Raw genomic sequence first — 23,489 nt, 5'->3', positions numbered from 1 at the left:
GCACATATGAACACCCTTATGCCTGAACATGGTGTTCGATATGGACAATCCATGACGAGCACAGAAGTCCAACAACAGAACACCATTCGAGTTCAGATCGGGGGGGCCGTTCCTCCCAACCACGCCCCTCCAGGTCTCACTGTCATTGCCCACGTGAGCGTTGAAGTCCCCCAGTAGAACAAGGGAGTCCCCAGGAGGCGCACTCTCCAGTACCCCCTCTAAGGACTCCAAAAAGGGTGGGTAATCTGAACTGTCGTTCGGCCCGTAAGCACAAACTACAGTCAGGACCCGTCCCCCCACCCGTAGGCGGAGGGATGCTACCCTCTCGTTCACCGGAGTAAACCCCAACGTACAGGCGCCGAGATGGGGAGCAACAAGTATGCCCACTCCTGCCCGACGCCTCTCACCTTGGGCAACTCCAGAGTGGAAGTATGTCCAGTCCCTCTCAAGGAGGCTGGTTCCAGAACCAGAACCGTGCGTCGAGGTGAGATCGACTATTTCTAGCCGGAACCTCTCGACCTCACACACTAGCTCCGGCTCCTTCCCCACCAGAGAGGTGACATTCCACGAGCCAGCTTCTGCAACCGTGGATCGGATCGCCAGGGTCCCCTCCCTCTGCCGCCACCCATCCCACACTGCACCTGACCCCTTTGGCCCCTCTCACAGGTGGTGGGCCCATGGGAGGGGGGACCCATGTTTCCTCTTCGGGCTGAGCCCGGCCGGGCTCCATGGGTTAAAGCCCGGCCACCAGACGCTCGCCATCGTGCCCCCCCTCCAGGCCTGGCTCCAGAGTGGGGCCCCGGTGACCCGAGTCCGGGCGAGGGAACGCCAAGTCCAATGTTTTTATCTGTCATTGGGGTCTTCGGGCTGCGCTTTGTCTGGTCCCTCACCTAGGACCTGTCTGCCTTGGGTGACCCTACCAGGGGCATGAAGCCCCAGACAGCATAGCTCCTAGGATCATTAGAGCACTCAAACCCCTCCACCACGATAAGGTGGCAGCCCAAGGAGAGGAGTGTAGATAAGTTAAAGTGTGCAAATGGTTCCGAAATGGAACCAATGTTTAATATGTTGTTTCGTTCCGGGACATTTTATAGTGACACGCAGCACTCTGTGTAAGGCAGCATGCTTCTTTTTTGCTGTTAGTTGATGGAGAGGTTTCAGTGAGGCATTAAGGCTCGTGTAGCTGATTGCAAGAAGACGTTACACGGAGTTTTTGTATTGACCCTTTCAGGTTGAAGCGGCCAATGAGGTACGCATTTTTTTGTATTTTAATTTTGTATCTAATAGTTGTCTATTCTCTAAGTGAATGTGTTTCTGTAAATATGTATTTTGTGTTTGTACAGTTCTCACGGCATAGTTATTAAACGCCAGTAACAACGAAGAACGCCTTGTGTCCGTTTTCTGCTTGGAGGGAGTTACAGTATTTATATATCTAAAACTGCAAAAATAACAAAATATAAAGTTAAATAAATAGTCCAGAGGATGAAGGAAGAAGTTAAAGACCAAAAACATCCAGAAGCAGAAAAAGAAGAAGAAACAGGAGGACAATAGAGCTGAATCAACATTCACACAATGAAAACATCTGGACTCACCGAGCCTTTCTGCAGTTCCTCACAGCTGGAACCAGTCTCCGTCGTCCTGATTCTGATGTGTTGTACTTCTCCAGGTCCAACTCATCCAGAACCTCTGACATCTGCAGCATGAAGGCCAGAGCTGAACAGTCAGTTACTGAGAGCTTCTTCCCTGAATCCAGCAGCCGTTGGATCTCCTGATAAAATGAGACGTCGTTCATCTCCACCAGACAGTAGAAGATGTTGATGCTTCTGTCAGGAGAGATTCTTTTAGTGTTCATCTCCTTCAGGTTGGTGATGATTCTCTGGATGGTTTCTGGACTGTTCTCTGTCTGACCCAGCAGGTCTTCTAAGAGTCTCTGGTTGGACTCCACAGTGAGACCATGAAGGAAGCGGACAAACAGGTCCAGGTGGCCATTTTCACTGCTGAGGGATTTCTCCATGACTCTCTTCATGAACTCATCTAGAGATGTGTCTCTGTATTCTTCTCCCAGAAACGTCTTGATCACCTCTGACTTCCTGCTGGTGAAACAGTGGAGCATGTAGACTGCAGCCAGAAACTCCTGGATGCTCAGATGAACAAAGGAGTAGATGGAGATGTTGCGCGTCCCTCTCTCTCTTTTAAACATCTCAGTGAACACTCCTGAGAACAACGCAGCATCTTTGATGTTGATGCCGCACTTTTTGAGCTCTTTGTCATAGAAGATCAGGTTTCCCTCCAGCAGCTGCTCAAAAGCCAGTTTTCCTAGAGACTCAATCAGCTTCTTGTTCTCTGGACTCCAGATTGATCTTGTCTTTTTTCCTCCATCATACTTTTCCTTCTTGATTGCGAAGTTAACCACCAGGAATGCTATGTACATCTCAGTCAAGGTCTTGGGCAGTTTTTCTCCCTCTCTGGTCTTCATCACATCCTCCAGAACTTTAGCAGTGATCCAGCAGAAAACTGGGATGTGACACATGATGTGGAGACTTTTTGATTTCTGGATGTGGGAGATGATCCTGCTGGCCTTCTCTTCATCATCTCTGAATCTCTTCCTGAAGTACTCCTCCTTCTGGGGGTCAGTGAACCCTCTGACCTCTGTTGCCATGCCGACACACTCAGCAGGGATCTGATTGGCTGCTGCAGGTCGTGTGGTTATCCAGAGGAGAGCAGAGGGAAGCAGTTTCCCCCCGATGAGGTTTGTCAGCAGAACATCCACTGAGCTGGACTCTGTAACATCAGTCAGGATCGGATTGTTGTTGAAGTCCAGACCAAGTCGACTTTCATCCAGACCATCAAAGATGAACAGAACCTGGAACGTTTCAAAGCTAAAGATTCCTTTGGTTTTAGTGAAGAATTTATGAATCAGTTCTAATAAGCTGAACTTTTCTTCTTTCAACATATTCAGCTCTCTGAAAGTGAATGGAAATATGAAATCAATGTTCTGGTTGGTTTTGCCTTCAGCCCAGTCCAGAGTGAACTTCTGTGTTAACAGTGTTTTCCCAATGCCAGCCACTCCCATGGTCATCACTGTTCTGATTGGTTGATCTCTTCCAGGTGGGACTTTAAAGATGTCTTCTCTTCTGATTGTTTCTTGTTTCCTGGATGCTGTTTCAATGTGTCTGACCTCATGTTCCTGGTTGACCTCTCTAGTTAACCCCTCTGTGATGTGGAGCTCTGTGTAGATCTGGTTCAGAAGGGTTTTATTTCCAGGTTCAGCGACGCCTTCAGAGAGACTCTGGAACTTAATCTTCAGAAACTCTTTAAGGTCAGGCTGATACTGACCAACAATATCTGAAAAAAGAAAGAAAAACAATCAAAATAAAAACAATTTGCAATATTCTAACAAGTAACTGGACTAATAAAGTGGCCAGTTTGGTTCTTCTACATAAACTTCTATGAAGGAAACATAATTCAGTAATTAGAGAAAACTTAATGAAAGTTATTCCAACGTCAGTCTCAGGGCCGGCCCAAAGCATCAGCAAACTAAGCAGCCGCTTAGGGCCCCAGAGCCACCAAGGGGCCCCATCAGGGGAGCTGAATTTAGTTTTTTTTATGATTTCTGTGTCATCACAATAACAAAAACACACAATTTCATAAAGAATTGATTTGTTTTTACAATATATTTGATAATGTAAGTAGAAATAATTATTTTATGGACAAAAAGAAAAACAAATTGCTCTTGGTTCCCCTTGGTGCCGCGGTAGGTACCGCAGCTTCACCGGTATCATGAGCTGCAACGTGCAGAGGGGATCCAAACGTCCAAAGCTCCGGTCAGAAGATAAGTTGGCAAAACAATGTCTCAAAAAAGGACTTATCCTTCAGGGAGAAATAAAAGAGGAATAATAGAAAAAAACAAGATAAAGGTTTGTTTAAATGTTTTTTGATAATGTAATGTTTATGAAAGAGATTTGTGAAGCTGCTAATAGAAAATTAGCTTGATAACGACCTGGAACGGTTCAGTTCAACAGCCAAACATTTATGCTGCATCTTTGTGTGAAGCTGAGTCTAAACTTGAAATGAGTTGATTCTCCTGCTTTTCTCTGTATATTTCTGAGATGTTTTGGCTTCAAAAAGTCGTGTTTGATAACGTTTGATAAGAATAATTAAAACTTCTCAATGTTTGATATTGTCTGGCAAAATGTTTTCCATCAGGCTGCATGGCTGCTGCATTAATGTATCAATAAGCTGCTCTAAGCTTTAGTTGGTGATATGATGTTTGCTGCTGATCATTTTGTGGCTAAAAACAAACAATATTTTTACATCAACTTCTAAGTTATGTGAAACTTCTGTTAAAATCATTTGGAGGCTCAGAATCAACCCGGTACTGGTACCGGTCCACATTCTCAGGGGAGAAAGACTCACCTGGTGTAAATTAGATGTCTAGCTATTGGAGTTATGCTTAAGAGAAATTAATTTAATCAAAGAAGGTCATGAATATGTGTGTAGGGCTGCACTGATTGCAGCTTTCTGGCCGGTTACCGATCTTTAAAAAACCTGACCTGCTGATTTTGATTTTGACCGATACCGTTTTTTTTTTTTGTCTGAAATTTTGCTAAATATAGGAAGAAAGTCGGTGAGTTGGCAACAGTGGGGTGAATATTGTTAACAGTAAACATTCAGACATGACCTGGTGGGCCGGTCTGTCAGTCAAACCTCTCACTGCAGAGCAGAAGAGGACAGAGGCTGATTTTTAAACCTTTGCTGACGAAAATAAGATCAGGGGATAAGATGGGCTTCACTTGTAAGTATTAGCAGATCACAATCCCCCAAAATTAAGGAAATCGGCCCCCAGAAATCGACTGGCTGATAAATGTATCCTATATTATACATGCATAGGATATAATGCAAACAGCACCATCAGAGGTGAAATAGGTTTATAGCAGGTGTGCGAATGATCTAATATTTTAACTGTTGATTGCAGCCAGTCCACATTGTTAGCAGAAACAAAGGGCCCCAAAACCAAAGTTCGCTTACGGCCCCATGGAGGCTTGGGCCGGCCCTGGTCAGTCTACAACGTCTGTAGTCTGTAGTCTAGTCTGTAATCTTCTTTTGTCAACCACCAAAACCTTCAGGATGCAGCCCCATTGAGTGAACTGGAAACTCAGTCCCTGTCTGACTGTGAAGTGTCTGCAGGATTAGCAGCACATGATGCTTTGACCAAAGAGCAGGGTGGTTTTTGTGTTCAGCTAACAGTTATTTGGCAATCAATTTGATTGAATGGTTTCCACATACATAAATTCAAAGATTTAAAATTATTTAACATTTAAATGTAAGATTTTAAGGAGCTGGCAAGTTTACTTCGAAAAAGTTAAACAAACAGTCTTCATAGTTAGATTGTTTGGTTACCATAGCAACAATCTGATGTGTTTTTAACATGCGCCACAAAAACTGTTTTGGTTTCTGAATTTATGGAACAAGATTTTCAGATCTCCGCACAGCCGCGGGAAATAAGATAAGGTTAAAAGAACAGGGCGTGCCGTGGTGGCGTAGCGGTTAGCGCGGCCCGTATTTGGAGGCCTTGAGTCCTCTTCGAGGCCGTCGCGGGTTCGGCTCCCGGACCCGACGACGTTTGCCGCATGTCTTCCCCCCTCTCCTTCCCCGTTTCCTGTCAGTCTACTATCACATAAGGGACACTAGAGCCCACAAAAGACCCTCTGGAGGGGTAAAAAAAAAAAGAACAAAAATATTTTTGTTTAATATATATATTCTTTAATAAACCTGACTGCAAGTGTCTCTTCTGTGGTGAGCATTTTACTGGCAGGGCAGAATTATTCCTGAAAGAAAGATGCGTTTATAGTTTTTAATAGTAGATTAATTGAACAAGGAGCCACCAATCAGGCCACTGGAGAAACTGCTTCACAAGGTGTCGCGGCTTGATCTCTGAACTTTACAGGTGGCTCATATAGGCTGACCTATATGGACATTTATATCGACCACCTGTGAGGATGAGAATCCGTGTTTCTTTTTGAACTTATCAAGGAAGAAGTCAAGTTTAAATCCATGGCTTTTGCTCTGTTCACGCAGCTCAATGTGAACCGTAAATGTTCACAGTGAGCTGCTCTGTGTTCACAGGTACATTTAGATCAGGGGTCACCAACCTTTCTGAGACTGGGAGCTACTTCACGGTTCCAGAGCAACACGAAGAGCTACTTGTTTGATAGACATAAATTTTCATGGCTCAGCCTTTATAACAATAGTATATATATGTATATATATGATTACATGCTGTCTGATCATATTAATGTTAGGGACTACTGACAATAGTTATCAGTAATAATTTATCATGGCAGATATGGTTAATTGCTATTATGTGATCAGAAGTTCTTAGTTCAGAGTTTTAAGTTTGATTCTCTTTTGGAGATTTTCTGTATGATTCTAAATTTCCCACAAGTCACAGAGTTTGAATTGTTGCAGCAGCAGCTGCAGCTGAACAGCTGGACGTACTGGGAGATTTTCCTTTAAATAAAAAAAAGGAAAGAAAATTATTGTATTTTTTGTTATCCAACCCTCTTTACTATTAACAAAATTGTGGAGAGAAGAAAAAGATCTTTTGTGCCAAAACATCTTGTATGTAGCAAACAGTGTGAGTCTGTGGGGGTCAAAGGGCAGCCAAAGACTAAATCTGATTGGTCAGTTTACTTTTTCTGTGAGCTAAAAATGATGAGTGGAGTTTGAACCTCGTGGTTCTAAGATCCTGAGCTTTTTACAGTGTGCAGTTCTGGCGGGTCGCCGGTTTATGAGTTTTTTTTGTGGTTTCACAAATTTAAAAGCTGACGGGTCACCAGCTGGCTGACACCAGCAGATGTAGAAAAGAAAGAAATGTCCGACAGATCAGAAGGTACAAAACTATCACTGCACCTGACCTGCAGGAGCACAACCGCCTCTCCAACGCATCATGTGGCGTCGCACAAAAACAGCACAAACCTAAACCACTAAAGCAGAGCAGCCTTTTTTTTTTTTACACAAACGATGCTAAATAATAAAGACATGGAGCGAAGCCTATAAACCCGTGAGATCCACGGAAAGAGGAGGATGTTGATTCCCAGGTTCAGGTGGAGTCAGACGTCCAAAGGAGGAGAAGGTGAAGCAACAATGTTTGCTTAATTTTTACTCTTGTGGGGAACGTTTCCACTAGATTAAATTGTTTAACTCGCAGTCTTAGCGCGACGCTCAGGAAGAACAGCAGATGTCAGCTGTCAAGAAAATCCGAGCTCATCCCACTTCCCCATGCTGGAGATTTTAGTTTAACAGTAATAATAAATAAAGTTATCTTTAAAATGAATCACTCAAGTGACATCTAGGCCCAACAGTAGACTTAGGTGTCAATAAAATAAATCTGGTTGTGTGTGTTGTTTTTGTCTCATGCAAACTTTGCTTTAATTTTACTTTTTTCTATCTAATCATAAGAAATCATAGTCAGTCAGAAAGAGTCATTAAACAGGAAAAGCAGGTTTCCTGGAAAAAGAGGAAGTAAGTTTCCAGCCTGCAGATTTATAAAAATAGCTGAGACTATTCCTTATTTTAAAGGTAAAGTTTTAAAGAATGAAATCTAAACATTTTGAGTAATTGGATAAGATTCAAAGTAAAATACTTATATTAATATTGGTTTACTTGTAATAATGTTTACACTTACATTTGTGGGAACACTTACAAGAAAAACAAGTAACTGTAACTTTGGCATCAAATAATTAGAATCATGGATTATTCTTGGTTTCTTTTCAGAAAAACATCTGTAATAACTCACATTAGGATTATAATAAGTATAATTAATAAGTTATGGTTATAAAATCATAAATGAATGATAAATCAGAGAAGCTGAAGAAAATAAATGTGATATAAGTTATGGTTATAAAATTATAAATGAATGCTAGATCAGAGAAGCTAAAGAAAATAAATGTGATATAAATGTGATTTTGACATTGAACTTGAAATGGTGTAAAAGGTGTAACTGCAATTAAACATCACTGATATGTTGGAGGTAGAGAGTAGGTGAAAGGTGAAAGGTTGTGCAGGCAGCAGACATCAGGACATAATGTCGGGACATAGGAGGTTGAGCAACCCTGAGACATTAGCACAGACATCCGGAAATGTCTGTAAGACAGTGATGGATATGAGATCATCTGTCTGAGCAGTCAGAAACCCTATAAAAGGTGGGTGCAAAAGAGGAACCTTTTGTTGGATCCTCCGGGCAGCTTCGAGCCAAGAGATGGACAAAGAACTCTGCAGCTGAAGAAGAGCCGGGGCCACGGAGGCGAAGACTGTCCTGCTCATGGAGACCAACCCGTCAGCCCCACAACCTGTGGCTTCGAATCGCACTTCTCTCATCGGCTGGGTTCAGACCCCAAAGACAAAGATGAAGACAAAGACAAAGGCAAAGACAAAGAAGAAGAACTGGTGCCTTTTTTCCTGCCAGCACCAAGTCCTGTGTGACCTCACCATCCATGCGGGGAAGAAGCTCATCAGACCTACAGAGATTCCTGCCTTCGCCGATCAACATCTTCCTCCTGCTGCAACATCTTCATCATCATCAAGCCAGGTCTGGGGTTCGAAACGTCAAACTCCGTCCGTCTCTCTCAAAGGTTCCCTTTTTTAGTTCTCAGTATCAGCAGTAGGGAAAGACAGACTAGATGATTGATTTTACTTATTTGATTATTTCTGCTACTGAATTAAGCTGTACTGACCCTTGCAAAAATGCCTTACTAATAAAATATTTAGCATAAAGAAAATCTAAAAGATGTTGTGGACATTCAGTTAATGAGTCACCTTAAAGTTCTTTGATGGTTGTAAAATAGCTATGATGTTTGATTCTGGAGAGGAAAAAGTTTAAAATGTTTTTAGGTTGCTGGTAGCCCAAATTTAAAACGTCATCCTTGGGACTCGCCCGAGTCACTAAAACCTACCTGGTTCAATAACAAATGCAAGTTGTAAAATAGAGAACGAGCGACCGTTAACAGGTGTGCTCTGTGAAACTAGTTGGCTGTAGGCTGCTCAGTCTGGCTAATTCACAGGGGGAAGAAGGGTGGGACACCTGGATGTTGGCCGTCAGAAACCAGGCGAATCGTTTCTCGAAACCAGCTTAAACAGAGTTTACTTCAGTTCTGGACAGGGTAAATCCCGGCAGATTTAGGAAACTCAATTAACCCGTTAGAAGGAGAGCTGGTAGCACATCTCCCCTCTCAGAAGAGGAAGCAGAGAGTGAGACAGTAGAGATAGAAAGGAGGGGGGGGGTGTTGCGCAACAACACAGCTAACAGGTGACCCATCAGCTCTCCAGTTCTGGAAACATCAAAGAAGCTCAGAAACCGACGACCCACCAGAACCACAACCGGGATCCAAACCGCTCTTAGAACTATGGGAGGTTCAAACTCCTGCCATTCATTTTTATCTTACAGAAAAAGCGCCAAGCCACCAAATAAACAAAAGCAAACTGACCAATCAGATTTAAGCTTTGGCGTGCCCTTTGACCCCCACAGACTCAGACGTGCGCTACGTACAAGATGTTTTGACACATAAGATCTTTTTTTTTCTCCACAATTTTGTTAATTGTAAAGAGGGTTCGATAATAAAACTTTCAGAAATTATTCTTTTCTTTTTTTAGTTCAAGGAAAATCTTAAGGTATACAGAGCTGCTGCAGCCGTCCAGCTGCAGGCGCTGCTGCCCTCCGATAAAATCCTGCAGGCGTCTGCGCAGTTCTGAACTTTAACCGTAGAAAAGAGTTTTATGCATAAAGCAATTTATTTTAAACATTTTTTTATCATTTACTTTAAAAACATCTATATATAAACAAATGTTATTAATTCAATGTAAATACATTAAATTAAATCATTTCTTTGGCAGTGCTCCCTAATGACAATGGTTATTTTTAGAACTTGCTCCGCGGGCAACAGGGTCCCTCGGGCGACAGGGTCCCCGCGGGCGGCAGGGTCCCCTCGGGCCCCGTGTTGGTGACCCCTGATTTAGAGGTTTGCGTTGAGCATGTGGTGAGAATGTGCAGCCTGTGTGTTTGCGTCTCAACATGCTGACTCTGTGTTTCTGCTCTGGTAAAGTTTCAGTTCCCGGTTAGCCGGTGCGTTATGTCCAGCCCATTTATCGGTGCTGATTTCCTTAATTTTGGGAGATCGGTAATCAGCCGATTTTTACATGTGAAGCCAATTTTATCCACCAATGTTATCAACCTCAAAAAAGTCTAAACATCAACCACTGTGCTTTTCTTTTCTCCTGTGAGAGGTTTGACTGACAAATCAGCCAACCAGGTCATATCTGCACTTTTACAGTTAACAATAATCACCCATTGTTGCCAATTTAGCAACTTTCTTGATAATAAAGAGCAACATTTCAGAAAAAAAATGGTATCTGCCAAAATGGAAATCAGGCAACCAAAACAGTCTCTGTGGTGCTTAATAAAAACTCAATAGACACGAAATGGAAGAGCTACTAAAGCCACATAAATTAAATCTCCTGTTTGTCCCTCTACATCCAGCAGCAGAGATGCCTGTGCAGCGGGTCTAGCTCATCATGCAGGGCCGGTCCAAGGCTTTATGAGGCCTTGAGCAGAATCTGACTTAGGGGCCCCTCTTGCTGCAAAGAACATCAGCACCACTAACAACATTTCACCATGGATTTAGTGAAATCTGGGAGAGGGGGCCTAGTTTGGTTAACTTAGCAGTCAAAGGTAGTTGTAGTTTACTAAGATGCATTAATGAACATCTGAAACTCAAAGATTAATCTGAGAACATCAGATCGTTGCTATAGTAACAAAACAATGTAACTATGAAGATTGTTCTTTGCATTTTTACAAAGTAAACTTGGCAGCTCCTTAAAATCTTAAATGTTACACAAGGAGAAGAGATGCTGATTCCTCTCCAGGTAACGTTCCAGGAGAGAGGCGGGGTCACCTGGACAGGTCAACAGTCTGTCGCAGGGCAACTCAGAGACAGACAGGACACACAACCATGCAGACACACACACACCTAGGGAGAATATAGAGAGACCAATTAACCTGACAGTCATGTTTTTGGACTGTGGGAGGAAGCCAGAGAACCCGGAGAGAACCCACCATGCACAGGGAGAACATGCAAACTGTGCAGAAAGACCCTGGGCCCAGAATCGAACCCAGGACCTTCTTGCTGCAAGGCAACAGTGCTACCAACTGCACCACTGTCCAGCCCTTTACAAAACCCAACAAATGGCAATTTGTTGTTTTTTGGAAAACTTTTTCCAACATGTCGACATCAAAATGTTCAGTCAGACCAAAAACAGCTGATGTCGTCCAGGAGGAGCAGAGATTCCTGCCAGAGGGCGATTCTGCCAAGTCTCTGGATCCTCTGAGATCCTGGACAACCACAACACCATCTATCCAAACCTCTTCCACCTTCTTTACAACCTCTTTGCTCTCTAGCGCCATCTGGGCTGCGTGAGCCGCTGTTTTCTGCAGCTGGAGAATTTTATCAAAAAAGTGAAACAGACTCAATCTCAAAACGTTGGAAAAACTTTTTTAAATAAAAATAAAATCCAGTCCACATGCTTCCTCATTCACAACATGTTTGCTGCTACCAGGTTGCAGGAACTTCAGTTCTGATGGTTCTGACCCGTCTGATGGTTCTGAACAGTAACTGGTGTCACCAGCAGGGGACACTGTCCTAGTCAAAGTCTCCAGCTGCTTCTTCAGGACTCTGGTCCCTGATTGTCCTGAACCTCCTGATCTGGTTCCTCCTCTTCCTCACTCATTACATCACATTAACCTTTGACCTTCTAATCAGCCAATCATCGCTATTGATCACCACCAATCATCTGATTGGAAAAATCCAACATTTATACCACTGACCTTTGACCTGGAGATGAACCCGTTTCATCATCAGGGTGACTCCTTTCCTGACTCTGCAGGTGTAAATCCCGCTGTCTGCCACTGAGGGGCGTTCCAGAGTCAGACTGAGGTCTTTAGTCTTCAGTGGTTCTTTACCCATCCTGGTTCTGCTGGTCAGGTTCTGTTCTTCAGGATCATCAGAACCGTTCGGATACACATGGACCAACTTGTTCTCTCTGTCCCTCCACTCCACTCTAGAGCCTCCAGGTAGGCAGACGCTGGTTCTGCAGGGCAGCAGGACAGACTTCACCCCTGAATCCACCTCCACCTGACGAGCTGAGAGACGACAGAGAACAAGATGAGAGAAAGACGGACAGACAGACGATGAGAGAGAAGTGGAGCAGATGATGAGCAGAGAGCTGATATTGTCAGAGTTCCTCCTGGACCAGTTTGGACCCATCAGGTCAGAGACCATGAAGGTGTTTCTGGTGAAAATGTTTCCTTGTAACTGAGACGTTCAAGTCAGAGAGAAAAATCCGACAGCAGTGTTTCATCCTCAAGGCAGTTTGGGGATGAAACTGTTCTGAAGGCAGAACTGAATTGTAGTTTCTAGCTTCACCACTAGGGGGCGCAGTCACTTTGTGAGCAATGTTTTGTTCAGATGTGAAATAATGTTCAGGAATCAGTGCAGATCTGTTGAAGTTGTGTTTTAGGTAGTTTATGGTTGTCAAGAAAATCCGAGCTCATCCCACTTCCCCATGCTGGAGATTTTAGTTTAACAGTAATAATAAATAAAGTTATCTTTAAAATGAATCACTCAAGTGACATCAAGGCCCAGCAGTAGACTTAAGTGTCAATAAAGTTAGTTTAACAGTAATAATAAATAAAGTTATCTTTAAAATGAATCACTCAAGTAACATCTAGGCCCAACAGTAGACTTAGGTGTCAATAAAATAAATCTGGTTGTGTGTGTTGTTTTTGTCTAAAGCAAACTTTGCTTTAATTCTACTTTTCTCTATCTAATCATAAGAAATCATAGTCAGTCAGAGAGAGTCATTAAACAGGAAAAGCAGGTTTCCTGGAAAAAGAGGAAGTTTCCAGCCTGCAGATTTATAAAAATAGCTGAGACTATTCCTTATTTTAAAGCATGAAAGTTTAAAGAATGAAATCTAAACATTTTGAGTAATTTGATAAGATTCAAAGTAAAATATTTATATTAATATTGGTTTACTTGTAATAATGTTTACACTTACATTTGTGGGAACACTTACAAGAAAAACAAGTAACTGTAACTTTAGTATTAAATAATTAGAATCATGTATTATTCTTGGTTTCTTTTCAGAAAAACATCTGTAATAACTCACATTAGGATTATAATGCGAGTAATTAATAAGTTATAGTTATAAAATTATAAATGAATGCTAAATCAGAGAAGCTGAAGAAAATAAATGTGATATAAGTTATGGTTATAAAATCATAAATGAATGATAAATCAGAGAAGCTAAAGAAAATAAATGTGATATAAATGTGATTTTGACATTGAACTTGAAATGGTGTAAAAAGGTGTAACTGCAATTAAACATCACTGATATGTTGGAGGTAGTAGAGAGTAGGTGAAAGGTGAAAGGCAAGGAACTAACAGGAGAGCAGAGATGATCAACGCCTTATTTAGGTGAAAGGTTGTGAAGACAACGGACATAGGAGGTTGAGCAACCCTGAGACATTAGCACAGACATCAGGACATAATGTCTGTAAGACAGTGATGGATATGAGATCATCTGTCTGAGCAGTCAGAAACCCTATAAAAGGTGGGTGCAAAAGAGGAACCGTTCGTTGGATCCTCCGGGCAGCTTCGAGCCAAGATCGAGATGGACAAAGAACTCTGCAGCTGAAGAAGAGCCGGGGCCACAGAGCCGAAGACTGTCCTGCCATGAGGACCAACCCGTCAGGCCCACAACCTGTGGCTTCGAATCGCACTTCTCTCATCGGCTGGGTCCAGACCCCAAAGACAAAGATGAAGACAAAGACAAAGGCAAAGACAAAGAAGAAGAACTGGTGCCTTTTTTCCTGCCAGCACCAAGTCCTGTGTGACCTCACCATCCATGCGGGGAAGAAGCTCATCAGACCTACAGAGATTCCTGCCTTCGCTGATCAGCCTCCTCCTCCTGCTGCAACACCTTCTTCATCGTCGTGCCAGGTCTGGGGTTCGAAACGTCAAACTCCGTCCGTCTCTCTCAAAGGTTCCCTTTTTTTTTAGTTCTCAGTGTCAGCAGTAGGGAAAGATAGACTAGATGATTGATTTTACTTATTTGATTATTTCTGCTACTGAATTAAGCTGTACTGACCCTTGCAAAAATGCCTTATTAATGAAATATTTAGCATAAAGAAAATCTAAAAGATGTTGTGGACATTCAGTTAATGAGTCACCTTAAAGTTCTTTGATGGTTGTAAAATAGCTCTGATGTTTGATTCTGGAGAGGAAAAAGTTTAAAATGTTTTTAGGTTGCTGGTAGCCCAAATTTAAAACGTCATCCTTGGGACTCACCCGAGTCACTAAAACCTACCTGGTTCAATAAGAAATGCAAGTTGTAAAATAGAGAACGAGCGACCGTTAACAGGTGTGCTCTGTGAAACTAGTTGGCTGTAGGCTGCTCAGTCTGGCTAATTCACAGGGGGAAGAAGGGTGGGACACCTGGATGTAGGCCGTCAGAAAACCAGGCGAATCGTTTCTCGAAACCAGCTTAAACAGAGTTTACTTCAGTTCTGGACAGGGTAAATCCCGGCAGATTTAGGAAACTCAATTAACCCGTTAGAAGGAGAGCTGGTAGCACATCTCCCCTCTCAGAAGAGGAAGTAGAGAGTGAGACAGTAGAGACAGAAAGGAGGGGGGGGGTGTTGCGCAACAACATGGTATTTATGACCATCAGACTGGTAAGATACAGTCTATTAGTGTTTAAGAAGAAAAATGTTTGTATTTTATTACTTTAGACCAAAGTGGGTCCTGGAGGGCCGACATCCTGCAGGTTCTAGTCTCTCCTGGTGGTAGAAACAACCTTTTCAGCAGGTCAATGTTCTTCTAACGAGCCTCATTGGATCCAGGTTTGTTAAACCAGGGAGAGACTAAAACATGCAGGTTTCGGCCCTCAGGGGCCCACTGTGGCCCCCACTGCTTTAGACATTTTCTGTTTGCTCATTTTGCCCAGAAGAAGCTGAGTTTTACTTAAAATGGTGAATTCTGTTATGTTTAGTTTTTCTCTTTTACTTTATTTAACTTTATTAGTAACTAATAAAACATCCAAACTCCGCCCACTTCCACAGTCCTTCACTGAGAGGAAGAGACTTTAAATCCTGCTGCTAGTTTATAAATCACTGAACGGATTAAAGATCTGCAGCTGCTGGATCAACCTGCTGGTTCTGGTTCTGCTCTACATCCAGAACCAGTCATGGAGAAACAGCATTCAGCTTCTATGCACCATAAATCTGGAACAAACTTCCAGAAAACTGAAATACAGCTGAAACACTGAGTTCCTTTATATCTAACAGACTGTAGAGACAGCAGCTGCTGGTTCTGGTTCTGTTCATGATGTTTCTAACTACAATGCATTTGATCTGAACTGATGACAAGATGAACCGTTGACCTCTGACCCCCAGAACAGGTCACATGATGTCTCACAGCATTCTGGGTCAGAAACATTCAGACTCACCTGGCAGGAAATAATCTTTAAAATGATATAAAACTGCAGAGACGATGAGAACCAGAACCAGCAGAACCAGCAGAGCTGTGGCCCAGGATGGAAAGGGTTCTGTGGAAAAACAGAGAAAGATTGACCTCACTCTGACCTTTGACATTCATCAGCATATAAAACTGTCTGGCAGCTGAAGGAGCAACAGCTTGTCCTGCTCTCTCCCGTCTTTACTGATAACTTCGCCTGAGCTACTTTTAAAGTGACAGTTTTTATAGTTATATTCACATTTTCAACATCATAACTGGATTACTACAAACCTAAGGACTGGGGGATTTTCTTACTTTTATTTTTACCTTACTTTACCAACTTCATCTCCAAGTTGAACCAGGACAAAATGCCTCCGGCCGACCCCAAGGACATTAGCAGTATTATACAACGACTTCAGTCTATAGAAATGAAGATCAAACAGCTGGAGGTTAACTTTGAAATCAACGCTAACTGTGGAAATCAGACAACTCTTCCTCAAATCAACGGAGAGGTTGTACGCCTCGCATCAAGCAGCTCACCCTGGAACGCTCTGGGTGCCAAGCCGAAGCAAAAGTCTCACACCGCAGATCCGATGAGGCGACTGACAGGAAAAACCCCTCACCTGGACGAATCAGCGTGGCCGGCTCTGAGCCGAAACCCACCTTCAACCTCAACACCTGCTCCACCAAAGAAAAACAAACAAGCAACTGCAACCAAAACGGTTCCACCGACCCCGCTCCCAAGGACAGAGCGACCAGCCCGGGCCTCAAAACATTCTGACTCTGTGGGAATCCCACTGAAAAACAGATTTTCTGTACTCCAGCCTGAGCCTCTGAGTGAAACCTCGCTTTCAAACACCAACAATGAGGCAAGACCAACACATCCACCCCCCAAAGCTCCAAAGGACAAAGCGGCTACCAGGAAAATGAAAGGTATGCCAAAAGTGCTTATTGTTGGAGATGAGGCAGTAAATGGAATCAGTCACGTTTGCAATCCCAAGAAAACGAGAGTGATTTCTTTTCCTGGTGACACTGTATCTGATTTAACTCGTAAAGTTCTTTCGCTGACCACTGATCAGCCAGATATTGAGTCCTTAGTTGTGCATGTTGGAGCCAACGATGTGGCAAAGCAGAAATCTGAGATTCTGAAAAAGGACTTTAATATTCTACTGAACACTATGGGAACGTTAAAAATGAAGTTATTTCTCAGTGGTCCAATTCCATCACCTCAATGGGGAGACGAAAAACACTCCAGGCTGGACATGATAAACAAATGGCTGATTAAAAGCTGTTCTGCCAGCTCAGTGACCTTCATCCATAACCTCTGGATCTATTGGCAGCGCTTTCACCTCTTTGGAAGAAGCGGACGCAATCTTAATAAACATGGGATAAAGTTGCTCACTGCAAATCTTTTTCACTTTATCAACAAGGACAGCAACGCGATCATCGCTTCAGAAGAACAGGCTCAAGGATTTCTGACTAGGAAGAAACACTCTGCTTATCAGGAACAAAAACAAGCTGATACAACATCGACTGGAGACGGAGCGACTGGTTCCCTTCCTCCTTCTCCCCTCCCTCTCTTCTCACCTACTCATTCACAGGATTCACAAGATACACATGGAGAAATGTCTTCTGGACCGGAGTTTCTTAAATTTACAGATGGAATGAATCAACAGGTTGTACTTGGGACGTCTCTCCTTAGCGCTCACGTAGCAGACCTCACTTCATTTAAGCCACCTGACTCTAACGTCCCAGAGGATCCATCACTCTGCATTTCTGAGGTCTGAGGCCGGGGTCCAGACTTTATCTTTACGCCCTTCTTGCTCCAGAATGTGTCTGGCCCCTCGGCACTGCAGAACAGGACATTACCTGTCCGGATCACTACAAGAAAATCTACAAGAAACAGAAACATAAAATATAGGGGACCTAATTCAAACATCAGAATGTTCCCCTGCCTAAAGGAACCTCAGACTGAAGATTTCTTGGCCTCCAAGTCACTTAAACTAGCTCTTTTAAATACCAGATCTCTCTGTGCTAAAGCTCTATTAATTAATGATTTCATCACTGAGCATAATATCAATGTTATGTTTCTGACAGAAACATGGTTGAATGATAATAATGAATCGATCGTACTAATTGAATCTGCGCCTCCTAACTACAATTTCTTCAGTGAGAATAGAAAACACAAAAAAGGAGGAGGCATGGCTTCAATATTTAAGAATACCATAAATTGTAGTAAAATCTCTTTGGGTCACTTCACCTCTTTTGAGTATCTTGGAATTGAGGTTAAAGGCCACAAACGAACTTTGACTGTAACTCTATACAAAACTCCAACTTTTGTGGAAAATTTCTTTACTGACTTGAATGAGCTTCTATCTCTCATATGTATTAATTATGATTGTTTAATAATTATCGGTGATTTCAACATTCATGTTGACAACCCCTAAGACAGAGGGGCAAAAAAGCTCGCTAATATTTTAGAGACTTTTGGTTTAACACAACATGTCAAACAAGCAACACACACTCAAGGACACACACTGGACCTGGTTATCAGTAAGGGTGTGAATATTTCCAATGTCTCTGTAACTGATGTCGCCTGTCGCATCACTTCCTGTTACCTTTGAAAGTTCTTTATCTTTTAACCCACTTGGACAAACAGCAACCATCACAAAACGTTCTCTCACTGAAAACACAGCAGAAACTTTTAATCAAATCTACTCTTCTTCCTCACCCTTAAGCTGTAATGATGTAGATAAGTTGGTAAATGATTTTCAGTCTAAAGTCTCAGATATTATTGATTCCATTAAAATGAAGGTTGTGTCTGGTAAAAAGAAATCTCCATGGAGAAATGCACAAACAGTTAGATCTGCAAGACAACTCTGCCGTAGGGCAGAACGAAAATGGCGTAAAACTCAACTCCACGTTCATTGTGACATCTATAAGGAAAGACTATGTAACTATCATTTAACACTAAAACATGCAAGAGAGGCTTTCTTTGCAGATGTCATAAACAAAAACATTAACAGTGCTCCAGCTTTATTTGCAACAGTTGACAGAATCACAAACCCTCCTGTGACGTTACCGCCTGATTTCCAATGTATTGCCGCCTGCAACCAGTTTTCAGCTTCTTTTCAGAGAAAATTCATAAAATCAGAGGATTAATCTGAACATCCACTATAAAGTCAGTACCAGTGCTGAGCCCAAACAAAACAAATACAGGAAAAATGACCCAATTTCAACTACTTAATTATAAAACCCTACAGGAAATTATAAGTCAAATAAGCTCCAGTTCCTGCTGTCTGGATGTCCTAGATCTATAACTCTAGAACATTTCTTTAAGAAAGTCCTGCCTGTTATTGCTGCTGATCTGATCCAAATAGTAACTCATCGCTCTCATCAGGCGTTTTCCCCCAGGCTCTGAAAACAGCAGTAATAAAACCACTTATAAAAAAGAACAATCTGGACAAATCACTACTGCAGAATTACAGGCCGACCTCTGACCTCTGACCTCCCATTCATCAGCAAAGTTATTGAAAAAGCTGTGTGTAAACAATTAACTAGCTTCCTAACTATAACCAACCTCTTTGACTCCTTCCAGTCTGGTTTTCGTGCTCACCACAGCACAGAGACCGCCCTGGTAAAAGTGTTCAATGACATCCATATAAATACGGACTGTGGCAGAACCACAGTGCTGGTTCTGTTGGATCTCAGTGTTGACCATGACATATTACTGAATCGACTGGAGAGTTGGGTCGGACTCTCCGGTCCAGTGCTTAACTGGTTTGAATCCTACATAAAGAACAGGGATTTCTTTGTTTCAACTGAAAACGTCTCATCAAAGAGGTCAAAGGTCACATGTGGGGTACCCCAAGGTTCAATCCTAGGACCCCTTTTATTCAATATTTATATGCTCCCACTAGCTCAGGTTATAACAGGAAATAATATTAGCTACCACAACTATGCAGATGACACACAGCTCTACATTACGATGTCACCAGGTGACCTTTGACCCCATCCAATCACTGAACAGATGCTTAGAACAGATAAATGTATGGATGTGCCAAAACTTTCTCCAGCTGAACAGAAACAAAACTGAAGTTATTATTTTTGGACCTAAAGAGGAACGATCTAGAGTCATAGATCTAGTTATAGATCTAGAGTTATAGATCTAGAGTTATAGATCTAGAGTCAATGCACAGCTTCAGTTATTACAACTGAAAACTAGCGATCAGCCCGAAACCTGGGAGTAGTGATGGACTCTGACCTGAACCTCCAGAGCCACATAAAGACAGTTACAAAGTCGGCCTTCTATCACCTGAAGAAAATTTCCAGGATTAAAGGACTAATGTCTCAGCCAGATCTAGAGAAACTCATCCATGCGTTCATCTTCAGTCGTATTGATTATTGCAACAGCGTCTTCACAGGTCTGTCCAACAAATCAATCAAACAGCTGCAGCTGATCCAGAATGCTGCTGCTGGCGTTCTGACTAAAACCAGGAAGATAGAGCACATAACACCAGTTTTAAAGTCCCTCCACTGGCTCCCTGTAGCTCAAAGAATAGACTTTAAAATACTGTTGTTAGTTTATAAATCACTGAACGGCTTAGCACCACAATACATTAAAGATCTGCTGTTGTTGTATCAACCTTCCAGACCTCTCAGGTTCTGGTTCTGGTTCTGCTCTGCATCCCCAGAACCAGAACCAAACGAGGAGAAGCAGCTTTCAGCATCTATGCACCACGAATTTGGAACAAACTTCCAGAAAACTGTAAAACAGCTGAAACACTGACTTCTTTTAAATCTCAACTGAAAACCCACCTGTTTAGGATTGTATTTGAAATGTAATCAATTACAAATTTATTGATGTAACTTGACTTAATGATTGATTCTATATTGCATTGTGATTCTGTGTTTGTTATGATGTAAAGCACTTTGAAATGCCTTGCTGCTGAAATGTGCTATACAAATAAAATTTGATTGATTTGATTGATTGATCAGCAGCTCTGACCTGATGCTCTGACCTTTCTTTACATATTTCAGAACCACAGTGTGTCTCAGGACGTCCTGGTCTCTGTAGACGGTGCAGACGTAGCGTCCATCGTCTCTGTGTGTGGGATTCCTCAGGGTCAGGCTGACGTCTCCGGTCCTCAGGAAGTCTTTGTTCATCTCTGTTCGGTCGCGGTAAAAACCGTCCTGGTTTCTTTGGTTGCTGCTGTGAACCATCATAAATTCTGGTTCTGACCGGGTCCACTCCACTGATGTGTCCTCAGGAAGGTGGGATGATGTTGTGCAGGGCAGGACGACAGAATCTGACCCTTCAGTGACCTCGACTTCCTGCTGATCAACTGAGAGGAAATAAAATGATCAGAAACAGTTTGGATCATTTTCTGGTTTGATGTCATCATTCAGTTTCTGTCTGCAGGGAGAAAAATCATTTCTTTAATGATCAACATAAAATCAGAAACTTGAATCCATCAGTGGTTCATGTGACATTGATGCATCAGAGGGTTTGATCTATACATAGCAGATCTACAAAACCTGTTAGTTCTGTGGAGGCTGAAGATGAGAAACACAAATATTAATTATTCCTGGAGATTCATCCTGTAAATGTTCAGTTTATCCAGCTGGTCAAAGATCATCAGAACATAAATAATAGTGTAAAAAGTGAAAAAGGTCATGATAAATCATGTTTTATAATCTTAATAAATATAAAGTCTTTTAAGAAGTCATAAAATGATGCTGAATATTGATCTATTTAATTTTATATTTTATTTTTATTGATATTAACATGAATGTGTTTGAATGAAGCTGCTGTCATTAAAGAGCCATTAACTGCTTTACTGTTAAAGACTAAAATAGTGACTGAGGTCAGTTATGGAGACTGAAAGAAACATGAAATATTAATGAAAGCATTTCCATTTTGTTATGAATTAACAGCAGGTTTATAGGAAATAAATCTGTTTCCATAGTAACTCAGAATATAGAAATGATTGCATTAATAATAATTTCATTATAGAAATAATCCATTCATCCATTCCTTGGTTATTCTGAGTTATTCTGGGGATGGTCTCCTTGGTTACAGACACTATGAACAATTATTAATTTTCTCATTTTAATAAATTCATTCATAGCATAGAACTTTAAAATAGGGTGTGCTGCTTGTTTATCTGACCTTTGACCTTCAGATGAATCTGTTTGACCTCCCGTTCTTCTATTCCACCAGAGATGCTGCAGGTGTAGTTTCCTCCATCAGACTGCTGAGGTTTCCTCAGAGTCAGGCTGAAGTTTCCAGTATCCAGAGCATCAGGATTCATGGAGGTCCGGTTTCTGAAACGCTGGTTCTGGTTCTTAAGATCGTCACCGTTTTCTCTCCGTAGGTGGACGGAGTTAGGACTGAGATCACTGCGAGTCCAGATGAGGAACGGATCTTCAGGTGGATTATCAGAGTAAACGCAGGGCAGCAGGACAGACTCCGCCCCCTCATTAACCTCCACCACTCCACCCAGAGCATGCTGGGAAACTGAGGACACAAGACGAGGGTTTAGTGTGTAGAAATACTGATCAGTTATTCACTAGTGATGAAAGATTTCAGTCTGTCTGCTAAACAGCTCAGTGATACTGAACTCTGATTGGGCAGCAATGATCTCTGTTCATGTAATATGTAACTCACATTAAGCAATAAGTCATAAAACTGATAAAAGTTTTATGATTTTTATCAGTTATTAAAATAACTGTTAAAATTTAAAAACTGAAAGATTGAAACAGATGAAACTCAAAACGAGTTGGTAGCTTCTTTGTGGTTATTTGCAGAAATCCTGCTGTCAGTTTTCAGGTTGTTTTATCTCATGAACTGATTTGATAATAAAGATTTTTGTTTTAGTATCTTGGTGATTGTTGGGGCAGATTCTGTTTCTGTGACTTCCTGAAAAACTAAAATTCTTCTAACTTTATTTTTCTGGGATTTCTGGTCCTGATTCTTTATAGTTACAGAATTTAAACCTTCCAGTAACTTTCAGTCAGTTTCTGCTGTGAAACTGAAGCGTCTTTGTTGATCAAACAACAATTTAGAAACTTCTGTATATTCTACATATTTTTATTACTTCAATAGAACCTCATTGTGAGCGATCATCTCAAAAGGAGCTTTTACACAATTACAGTCTTAACCCAGATATCTAAAAATGTAATTCTAGTCATAAATACATTAAGATATTTGTTAAAGGATCCAGGATTAGTTCAACATGTTGCAATAAATATGTTGCAGTTTTCCTGTTGACTAAAGAATTGCTGTTTGTGATACAAAAACTCATCATCACATCCTGAATATCATCCATAGATCAGGTTTGGTTTTTATAAAACCAGTAAACCAGAGAAGAACCGGACCCACCAGAACCTGATTCTCCATTAATGGTCAGACCAGCATCATGCATCAGCAGCAGAACATTATGACCACCAACCTGTGAGACCCAGGTGAATTCAGGAGAAACAAACTACAAACTACAACCACCCAGGCGGCCATCTTGGATTTAAATGAACATTTATGTAGATAAACTGAAGACAGGAAGTGTTAAGGAAAAATGATTATTTTCAGTGCTTAATACAGTTAATCTTACGACATGTGTAAAAGGTAGATTCAACACTCTTATTTTGAACCAGACAGACAGGGGCCAAATGCAGATCACTCAATGGGGCCTCCCGCTGTGCGGCCGGACCACACGAAGCCATAAAATTAGCATTTTCCTGCAGGGCAATAAATTGAGCTTGGGAGAGACATCTGGATGGCCGTAGAATCACAGGGGGTCAGGACGAAGCGGTTCGCTCTTTTGTTTTGCCAGAGACCAGATGGCCCTTTGATCTTTGCCGTAAATTAGGGGGAGTTCCAAGTTTCTCTGAGTGCTTAAGGGAGTTTCCAGTTGGTCAACA

At 41.9% G+C, this 23,489-nt stretch overlaps 2 protein-coding genes and 1 long non-coding RNA gene across 4 annotated transcripts in view; 1 reads left to right on the top strand and 2 right to left on the bottom strand.

Moving 5' to 3' along the window:
* The window catches only part of LOC111607622 (NACHT, LRR and PYD domains-containing protein 3-like), a 392,536-nt gene that overhangs the window by 213,170 nt on the left and 155,877 nt on the right, over positions 1–23,489 (bottom strand). The gene's annotated exons all lie outside the window — the stretch shown is intronic.
* LOC102220231 (NACHT, LRR and PYD domains-containing protein 12-like) overlaps positions 1–23,489 on the bottom strand; it is a 70,115-nt gene that overhangs the window by 39,040 nt on the left and 7,586 nt on the right. Inside the window, exons 4-8 of the mRNA XM_023329661.1 lie at positions 21,742–22,089; positions 20,591–20,914; positions 15,562–15,660; positions 11,879–12,193; positions 1,593–3,345 (exon numbers count right to left, since the gene is read on the bottom strand). Coding sequence (XP_023185429.1) covers positions 1,593–3,345; positions 11,879–12,193; positions 15,562–15,660; positions 20,591–20,914; positions 21,742–22,089 — 2,839 coding nt within the window. The remainder of the gene's footprint in view (positions 1–1,592; positions 3,346–11,878; positions 12,194–15,561; positions 15,661–20,590; positions 20,915–21,741; positions 22,090–23,489) is intronic.
* On the top strand, positions 14,012–20,928 carry LOC111607651. Of its 2 annotated transcripts, none has more exons than XR_002752399.1 (3): positions 14,012–14,054; positions 20,610–20,750; positions 20,840–20,928. It is a non-coding gene; the product is annotated as an uncharacterized LOC111607651 (long non-coding RNA). The 2 variants fall into 2 exon arrangements; XR_002752398.1 differs by lacking the exon at positions 14,012–14,054 and adding an exon at positions 14,057–14,097.

The sequence above is a fragment of the Xiphophorus maculatus genome, chromosome 24 (assembly GCF_002775205.1).
Source record: "Xiphophorus maculatus strain JP 163 A chromosome 24, X_maculatus-5.0-male, whole genome shotgun sequence".
NCBI classification, from domain to species: Eukaryota; Metazoa; Chordata; class Actinopteri; order Cyprinodontiformes; family Poeciliidae; genus Xiphophorus; species Xiphophorus maculatus.
The sequence above is the reverse complement of the archived record's forward strand: the minus strand, read 5'-3'. Positions and strand labels throughout refer to the sequence as shown.